This window comes from Adiantum capillus-veneris, chromosome 16, assembly GCF_014529385.1.
Source record: "Adiantum capillus-veneris isolate H3 chromosome 16, ASM1452938v2, whole genome shotgun sequence".
NCBI lineage: Eukaryota > Viridiplantae > Streptophyta > Polypodiopsida > Polypodiales > Pteridaceae > Adiantum > Adiantum capillus-veneris.
The window spans coordinates 123,379,497-123,389,755 of NC_140946.1; the positions used below are offsets into that span (position 1 = coordinate 123,379,497).

Here is a 10,259-nt window from a genome sequence, read left to right on the forward strand (position 1 = left end):
GGCAGCGACTTGGTCCACCCTCACGGGCCCAGCACTACAGTTTGAGCTATCTGCCAACAGCAGGATGATAGTGATACAGGGGGGGCGACCTGCACTCCAGCCTACTACAGACCTTACTCCACAGGAGTGGTGCAGTGAGAGAGAGGAGTGCTGGGAGCTCATCAGCGGCCTAGCTCTTTGGTTCATCTGGAGGGCCCGTTGTTTCCGCATCTTTGAGGCTCGCCTTGTGCCACCAGCAGAGACTGTTCGTGACTTTTGGGTAGAGCTGATCCATACTCTCAGAGGACAGCTTGAGGGACTACAGGGCAGCTCCGATCGCATGCGGGAGCGCCACGAGGCTTTCCTTCGACTCTGGCGCCCTGGGCCTTTCTACACCATGGTCCATGGGGTGCTCAGATGGCACTAATGTCCACCTGTGTGGCTCTTTCCTCCTCCCATTTCTTGATCTAGCCCCATTGTATATATGTTGTTTTTTCATTGGGAGAGTCTCCCCATCATGCTTGTTTTAGCCCTCTCTTGCAGAGGTGGATGTAGCCCTATTGGCAGTTTTCATTAACTAATAGAAGGATCTTTTTCTTGGAAAAAAAAAAATTCTATAGCCACGCTCAATACAAATAATATATGCATGTTTTCTTAGTTCCCTATTGTCCTTTCGGTTCACAAGGAGCCATGGAGCATGTCAAAAGAATAATACATCTCTTACCAAGGGGAATCTTGGGGACAAAGATGAAGTGCTAAATACAGCAAACATGAAAAAACTGGGTTCAACATTATGAGTTGTAGAATCGCATAGAAACTATTCAATATCTAGCCAAATTTGATCCTTATGACTAGATATGGTTACTACCTACAAAATGCATGTAGTTTTCACAAGAAACTAACAATAATTAAAAAGCTATACTTGATATACTAGAATGTTTCGTTTTCTTCTATAATTGAAAAAATCAACCATCGTTGTCTACTATGCAAAATAGGGTATTAGGTGCCCCAAAACTCAAGGAATATTAGCTTTATGTTACAATATGCGACATAGAAAATCAAAACTACATTTGGATATCATGAAAGCCACCAAAAAAATCATAGAAGAGCTAAAATTGGCTAAAAAACAGGATTTGACAATTTTTGTAATTTGGTCATAACTTACAACCTTAACATTTATTTCTCCCTAGAAGCATCAGGACATGTTGAGGACTACTAAAGATAGTTCTCTAGCATTCTAGACCTCGCAAGCATGAATTCTAGAGTGGTATAGTTGCAAAAAGTTGAAAAAAGCCAAAAACAGGACCCGTTTTTTCACACAGTTTAGGTTGTGAAATGTTGTCTAAGGACAAGGTTAAAGATGGAATTGATATTCCAAAAAAATGTCAAGTTTTTTTCAGCTCATGAGACGATGTTCTAGAGAGATAGCACCTCAAAATCCATTTTGAAACTCTTGACATAATTCAAGGAAAATGGTCACTTAATAGGACATAAAAGTGTCCCAGGACATAAAAGTGTCCCATTACCAACCTAGTGTTAAAGTAGTTGAGGACTGGTATGTGGAGCCGGTCCCCCCTCCAATAGGCTTTTTTATTATAGATTCTCCCATCAAGAGAGACTTGGTACAATATAATCTGTGTGTTTCTTATGACCTAGGTGATGCAATGAATATGGAAAGCTTCACGCATCACAAGCATAACATAAACTTTCTAAAAGAATTAACCAACCCCAGCCCAAGGCCTCAAACACCTTCAAAGGTGGAGAGAGCTAGTGGGGAATGAGGGTAGGAAAGAAGAAGCATTCATAGGAGAAAGAAATAGTTCCTCACTTATCATCTCTCGTCTTGGTTAGCATAACATAATAGCATAGTAATGAAGATGAAGAAGATGAAAATCTTAATCATTGAAGCATGACTCTTGGTTGGATTTGCACTCCATAGCCAAGAGTGTTGGTGTAGGCTCTCAACTTCTCAACAAGCTTGGAGAAGGAGATGGAGCTCTTGCACTTTGCACTTCACACAATGAGAGTGTGTGTGTGTGTGTGTGTGTGGGGGGGGGGGGGGGGGGGGGGGAAGTATATCCCCCAAGCTAGCCCCTAGATTCCTTGGTTGACCTCCCTTCTAGCTCATGCTAGATGATGATTGGTGTTACGAAAGTGATATTTTACTATTTTTTTACAGTTGACACCAGGAAAAGGCTTGACCGAGATAGGCTATTGCAAAAGGATATCATATTTTATGTACATTTTATTATTCAAGTGCTCTTTTATGAGCTTTGGCCGTTTATGACCGGCCGGCCAATTTGTATTCAATTTGACCATTCAAGAAATCTAGAAATGAAATACGTGCAAGAGGGAAATGGTCACTCTTGCACGGGGGGAGATTGTACCCAATGTTTGTGTGTTTCTTCTCTTCCCTCCCCTCTTCTCGCTTTCCATGCCGGTGTGGCACTCCGCTCTAGGAGGCGCATCTGCATGTGCTCTTCTACTCTCTCTCGCTCTATGTCTCTCTATGTTGTGTATGGCGTGGAATATGTGCAAGGAAGGTTGTCAAGTATGCAACTTTATTAGTTTTATGGCTTGTGACATGTTTCTGTTGGTATTTTGCAGGGCCACTGCGTTCTCCATTTTTCACAGTGGTATCACAGCAAAGATCATCATTCCTTGTGAGATATGGATTGTAGAAAGGGAGATCATGACAAACCTGGAGCTAAGTCCCTTTTGATTACTGATTTTTAACAATGATCCCCATGGTTGTATTAATTGTTGTATGTATTTCTGTTTGAGTGTTTACGCATGCTTTGTAAGAGTAGGTGCTTGAATATTAAAAAATTTCTAAGAGTCATAATAGATTTGCATCTGATTTTCAAGATCTACGAATGTCAATGGATGAGAGAGAGCTACGGTATCTGATTGTTTGTATTAGACTAACTCTAGAGAAAAGAAACAGAAAGTCTCAAGACCAAGTCAAGAACACTCCAACTATCCACGCCTGGTTTTTTCTTACCGACTTCAACCAAGTAGAATCAAGAAACCAGTAGTGGATATGGGATGCAACTGTAAGAGATTACATAGAATAGAACTTTTCTAGTAAATTATTGACCTCAACAGCAATAGTTTCTAGTAAATTATTTTTGACCACTTTTGATAGTCTTGCGTAGACAATAACATCGCCATGCTCAACCTTCGCTGTGACTTCCATCAGCGATGCTCCCACGCCATCTCTAATAGCGCTCAACCCCATCGCGTGCCTAAAAAGAACTCCAATTTTAGCAAAATTAGTCGTCGTAAATGGTAAACCAACCACCACCATCATGCCGTGCTGAATGGTGTACCGCCCACCCACCAAACTGACTTGACTTGCTTTCTGGCTTGGCATGCAGGGACTGCAACTGCTCTGGCATCTGATCATTGAACTCGTTTTTGCATGGACGACACCACTTCCAGCACACTCAGAGAATTTCAATTTATTTTTGCACATCCGTGTATTTCTCTCGCAATTTCCCAGCCACCTCCTCTTGATTCTCATGCAGTGGCTCCAGTTTTCGTACTCCAACCACCCAATATCTCTTTTTCTTTCTCTATTTCTCTCTAGCCACCACCCGTGATCAGTATCTCTCTATCTCTCTTTTGCGGACAACCCCTCTCTTGTTCACCAACTCTCAGGGCATGCTGACTTTCTCTCTCTTAGTTGACGTTCGATTGTTTTCTAACTCCTCGTTGATGCCCACCAGCTGCAACCCTCCCTCCCCATTGGCCATTATTACTCTCTCCTAGCTAAGCTGACTTTGGCAGCCTCTCGGCTCTTGTGCTCTCTCTCCTTGGCCTACTAGCAACTACACACACACACAACCACGATGGAAACGACGACAAGATCTATTCTGCACACAACTAACACCACTCTACAAAGACCACCAGAAATTTGAAGAAGGAACAACTACAGAACATATATCCATTAACAAGGGAGTTGGCAGCTTCGGACACAGCTGAAACAGTCATGCAAGCAGGAATAGATGCGGTAGAGAATCATGAATAGGATAAAGGCCACCATCACAACCATGACGATGATGATGACATGGGGAACTGCAATGGCTAGTAGGGCTTCTTCCACAGGTGCAGAGCGGTGGGCTTGAAGTCCGGGAGGGCTTCCTGTAAGATCTGTAGGGCAAAAGAATGAAGGCTACATCTACGAGTGTGTATGGGGGTCTCGGTCGCATCACTTTCCCTACCAGGCTTTCGACGGGGCTATGAGCTTGCAGTCAATCACTCCGCCTTTTGAAATCAGCCATAGATACTCTGTCCGCAATTTAGTATGGCCCGTCATCCTTGCCCCTTGTTTTGTGCCTGCATATTGCCTTCTCCAGCCCCCATGGAAAAGAAGCAGCTTCTTGATGATTCCAGTGATTGACTTTTGATAGTGCAGGGTACCCTAGAGCACCGGCCTATGCCCGGTTGGCTATCACATCACAGTGTTCTCCGGTAGCTTAATTTTGCGCGCAATGATTGGAGCAATGATTGGCTGCTTTGAAATTGACTACAATGTAACTCGCTGGCCAAAAGAATAGCAATGATAATTGCTGGCAAGTCGAAGGACGTTGTCTATTTCTATTTTAAAAAATATATTCTTTTGAAAAATACTAATAACAAGATCAATGGTAAATTATGATCAAATGGTTAGACTTGGCGCCGTAGCAATGCGTGCAAAATGCACCCAAATATTAAAAGCTGTCGAGCTAATTTTAATGCCCCTTGCTTGCATGCACGATTCACGCGATTCGGGGAGTTTTTCGTGGGGCTGCCATGATAACACTCCCTTGCAATCCTTATTGTAATTTTTGGCATTTAAGATCACCAAAATTGGGATAATTTAAGTCTACTAACATTTCTGATCTCTTAAGAGTCATGAACTTAGCGTAATCAATCCTCACCCCACACGCATTGGGGATTCTCCTTAAAGAACTCATGATTCTTGGTGCACATATGTTGTCATTCTTACTGATCTTTCTTCCTATCAACAATATTTCTTCCTATCAACAATAGCTTGCAATCGAATAGAGTAAGTTTATAACCAACTCTAGGCAGCATGCCGCAAAACCATCCATGTACATTACTCACATAGGTCATTTTTTACATATTTTGTCCATTTGTTCTTTTTATTACGAGATAACAGTGTGGCGTGCTTTGCCCACATCGACTTGATCACGCAATATGTCATTTGACAAGCACAAACCTCTCTTTAGTTCCTTCTCATGTATAATCTATCAAGGCAAGGGTCGTTGGCACCAACTAGTCCGCAACACAGTGCACTTCAGCTTTTCCAATCTATGGCACTCTTAGCAGTCCATTAGAGACTTTTAAAATTTGAGTCCACTTTCCATGGGGCAATATTAACGTCTAGTGAGAAAAGTAAGCAATTCTCTACTCTCTCTAATAGCCTCTGTAGCATTTTTGGCAGGCTCTTATTGATCCTTTTCCATTATCATTTTCATTATGATTTTATCCGATGCTTTTCATGATGTTTTTTTCACTAAGGATGCAGTTGTGTGTGACTTCCTTGCGTCTACACAACATACATTTTGTACATTTCAGTAGTAAAGTGTAGTTTTACTTGACTTTCGACAAGAGTAAAGTTTCTAATTTTAAATTTCTCATCTACACTGTGTCTTTACAAGCTCATTTCATATCTTAATCCCATGCATAAGAGATTCCATGAGGATGTGCTGCCATAGACAAAAGTTCTTTTTTGTTTGCTCAAACCCTACTCTAAGTCAAGTATAATTAGAATAAATACAACTCTACTCACATTAATTAGTATCAATTTCTAAGTAGTTTTTCAACTAACATACTCATCTTACATTTATGTCGAACCTCTTTGATGTGACTACCTTTGAGAGCATACTTTAAATGACCTTGGCATTGTTGTTCCACAGGTATTTGCATTTTATTTTCATGTTCATATTCATCATTATTGACATTTGAACTAATCAACAAGGTACATAGGGTCATGGTCTGTATTAATTGCTAGCAACCTATTGTCATTTAACCTCTAGAATCTATGTATGACTCCTTCATAAATTAATGTCCGTTGATCAAATTTTTTTGGGGATTTTTCATTCAAGTTGCCCTCTTTAACAGGCTCATTGTTATATTCTCCACTTACTACTTGCACGGTATGAAATTTTATTGGCATGATTATTCAGTAGCTATGCAGCTCCTCATTTGAGCTAGGGTGCTCTCGGATATCGAGCCACAATTTGTAAGTGCCTTGTTAGTGGAACATACTCTAATTTGGTGTCAAATAGGTGGAAAATGTTTTCTTTTTATGTTTAGCTTGGTCCATTGGTCACATGCACCAAGATTCCCTGATTTAGGCAGTGTGTCAATGCTCATCTAGTGCAGATTCGTCGATTTAGGCAGCACAACAACAAACTATAGATTCACGCTTTTTGAACTTATATCAAATGCATATTCTCTGATTTAGGCAGCACGTCGGGTGTAGATTCGTCGATTTAGGCAACACCGATCACAAAATCATGTTGCAGCTGGCAACCACTATAACCGGTATGATTTTGTTACCCGGGTATATACTGAAAGTGATTTGGATTTAGACTTATCTTGTGGAATTGGAATTGGATTTGAAATTGGTATATGATGATTTCCAGTCATGACAGTATTTATGAAAATGAACTTGAGATTGATGAAAATTGATTTATTGAATAATGAGTGTGACCAATGATATCATGATTCATCAGGGTATGACATATACTGCTTATTCTAGTTGTACGGGACACTAGAATAGGTAGTATGTGGATGACGGCAGGCATAAGCAATGTTATCTTCTTTTTAAAAAAAATCATTTTTCAACGTGCTATTTCTGACACAGAATACTAATCACTATTTTTGACAATATGATTTGCATATGTTTTTATCTTGGAAACTGAGGACAGTTGCTTTCCAACGGAGATGTATATTATGGAATTGATATTTTACTATTTTTTGCAGCTAACAGGTGGAAAAGGCTTGACCGAGCTCTTGCAAAAGGATATCATATTTTATGTACATTTTATTGTTCAAGTGCTCTTTTATGAGCTTTGGCCATTTATGACCGGCCGACCAATTTGTATTCAATTTTACCGTTCAAGAAATCTATAAATGAAATACTTGCAAGAGGGAAATGGTCACTCTTGCACGGGGGACATTGTACCCAGTGTTTGTGTGTTTCTTCTCTCCCCTCTCCTCTTCTCGCTTGCCATGTCTGTGTGGCACTCCGCTCTAGGAGGCACCTTTGCATGTCCTCTTCTACTCTTTCCCACTCTATGTCTCTCTATGTTGTGTATGGCGTGGAATATGTGCAAGGATGGCTGTCAGGTATGCAAATTTATCAGTTTTATGGCTTGCAACGTGTTTGTGTTGGTATTTGGCAGGGCCTCCGCGTTCTCCGTTTGTAGCAATTTGGACCCCTACAAGCCTAGCCAACCGCATGCAAGGTGCATATCAAGCAACCATGCTAGCCTTGGGAGAAGTGTCTCCTTTTACCCTTTGAGAGAGAGGACTTGATAAATGCATAATCAATTAAACAAATTAGCTAAATTATCATTGGACCCCTTGAAAGGTCAACAAATAGGTTTTAGGCACACTCTGAGGGCAACATGAAAAGGAAGTTGACAAGTGTCTTTGTTACTTCTTTAGACCAAGCTTGCCTTGTGTGAGGTTATGTGTGTTCTCTCTCATGCTCCTCCAATGAGGGCTTTCCCCCCTTGAGTAGGGATTATGTTGACTTTTGGAAACACCTTGAACCTCTTGAGAACCTTAGTCATGGAGCACCTTAGCAGCTTAGTCATTAAGCACCTCAAGCACCTTAGTAAACAAGCACGAAAAGCACCTCAACCTTGGGCCGGGTTCCTACCTCAAGCATAGCCCTACCATGCCTAAGGTCAAAGGACTTTTAACACTAACCTTTGGAGGTCTTTAATGAAGCTAAACCTAAGGTCTTTAAGCTCAATTAGGTAGCCTTTCTCTTTGACAAAACCTCTCTCATTTGGACCCCTTTAACCTTGGCCCCATCTTGAGATAGATCCATAAGCACATGTCTATATTCTAGCCATTGTTCCCGTTTATTCTTCCACATTAAATAACCAGTTTAATATGAGAAAATCATTCGGTTTGGTTAGATATTAGATTTAATGACATGTCAGGGTCCACAATATCAATCTATGCAAAAAAAAATCATAAAATCGATTTCAAAAAGGAAGTTTTACTAGCCTAAATAATGTGCTTGCAAAAATACTATTTTACCTTAGGGTTTTTATCATCTTCGAACAGGTCCTCTTTCCAGAGGTCAATGGAAAAGCTTGGTTTAATCTCTTTTCTCTCTCTTGGGATTTCTTTACCTATGTGTTCAATCTTTAATATTTTCTAAATTTGTTTGAGCTCCTCCTCTGTGTGCATCCTTTGCTCTTCAGAGATTTGAACAACATTTAGCACATGCTATCCAACATGGGGCTGATCAATAAGCTTTTTACATTCTATATCAAGCAATGAAAATGGGCATAGTGTGTTGCATTCCACAAAATATTTTCCATGCTCTGTTTACTTTGCCAAAATACCAAGGCAGTAGTCATCTCTTAGATCAAAGAGATTTTGTATATCCTATAGCAACAAGCATTCCTTAATGTTTATCTTATAGGTGGCCATGGTTATTGTGCAAAGCAAGGGATCAAGCTCTTCCTCTGGAATATGGATAGACTCCTCCACCTTGGTGATGTTTCTTGCCTTGAACTCTATCACATCCAAGATGGGGCAGAGTTCTTTCAAGTAAGGGTCCATATGAGTGTTGTCATGGGTCTCTTGATCAAATATTTGAGAGCTCTACATTAGCGGGGGTGTTTCACTATACTAGAAACTCTGCATAATAATGTAAATGGGTACTTGATTGATTGGTTGAGGGAAAGCTTAGTTTTGTAAAAGGAGGTCATGTATGGACCCTAGCTGCAGGACGTGCTAACTGCTTTTGTGGGAGGGATGCATACTTTACATGGAGAGTGTGGAGCCGCTCTATAATTAGCTGCAACGTTCACATCAATTTCACTACAAATTGGATAACTCTGCATGTAGAGTGAGAAGCAGGGTACAGAAAGGGTGCTCAAGCGGCTAGTTATAGAATCAGAAAGCGTGATTTAATTAATACCAGCGAGCCCTAGCGATCTGCAGCAGATACTTACTAGGGCTTAATTCTTAATAACTAAGCCAATATGGCCCGCTATGATGTGCACGCAGCTGTTGCGCTGCTGCTTGTGGCTTCGACCACCGTGATAATGATGACGCAGCTAGATATGGTAAACTGCCAAGCCTGCTCGCAGCCCTGCTGCGGAAATTTGCCGCAGGGTGGCAAGGGCTACTGCAACGCCGGGCAGTGCTGCAGCCAGTTTGGTTATTGCGGCTCTGGTAGCGCATACTGCGGCTCTGGCTGCCAAAGCAGCTACGGGCGTTGCAATAGGGCCGCTGCAAAAGCCGCCACCTTCAACACTGCAGAGTCCTCCACCAACGCTACCTCCTCCACTACCTCCACTGGCGGGGGCGCCTAGCTGCTTTCCTTCAGTTCCATCTGCAAGTCTCTCGCTTGCTTGCCTGATGCTTTTATAATTTCACCATGCATTTTAAGTACCTTATAATCGTATGGGTACCTTATACCTTACGTTAATGTATCATTGTAATCGTCCGTATTATCAGCATGCCTTGTAAGTTGTATCCACTCTACCATGTTCAATATTGCCAGCATGCATTAATGCAATTATGCAGTTTGTGTTATAATTATACTTAGTTCTTAATTGCAAAGTCTGACACGTGCCACTCTAATATGTCAAACTCGAGAGTTTTGGACCACTAGTGATTCAAACCAGTTGCTAGACGTGTGGGCTAGTCTATCCCGGTTTCTGTCAAAAAAAAAAAAGGGTACATGGATCACGATCCAAGTTAATGTATCATTGTAATCGTCCGTATCCTTGTAAGCTGTATCCACTCTACCATGTTCAATATTGCCAGCATGCATTAATGCAATTATTCAGTTTGTGTTATAAGTATACTTAGTTCTTAATTGCAAAGTCTGACACGTGTCACTCTAATATGTCTCCCAAAAGGATAATGAGTGTGTTCATGGGATTTGGTTATGGCCCACATAAATTGCTATGAACCAATCCTAGAGGGTTTCCCAACTCTTGATGTAGTGGCGAGGAAATTTGCCTAGTTTTCTTTCCATAGATTCAATACTCACATAAACTAAAATC

At 41.1% G+C, this 10,259-nt stretch overlaps 1 protein-coding gene across 1 annotated transcript; it reads left to right on the top strand.

Annotated features, from left to right (window-relative positions):
* The first annotated feature begins 9,092 nt into the window (after positions 1-9,092).
* Positions 9,093-10,052, top strand: LOC147439793 (uncharacterized). The gene has a single exon (XM_086484397.1). The coding sequence runs from the start codon at positions 9,228-9,230 to the stop codon at positions 9,558-9,560; it is 333 nt and encodes a 110-aa protein (XP_086340523.1). The 5' UTR covers positions 9,093-9,227; the 3' UTR covers positions 9,561-10,052.
* The last annotated feature ends 207 nt before the right edge of the window (positions 10,053-10,259 follow it).

What these genes read in the sequence shown, in the direction of transcription:
- LOC147439793 (XM_086484397.1), top strand. Translation starts at nt 9,228, where the DNA reads ATGGCCCGCTATGATGTGCACGCAGCTGTTGCGCTGCTGCTTGTGGCT.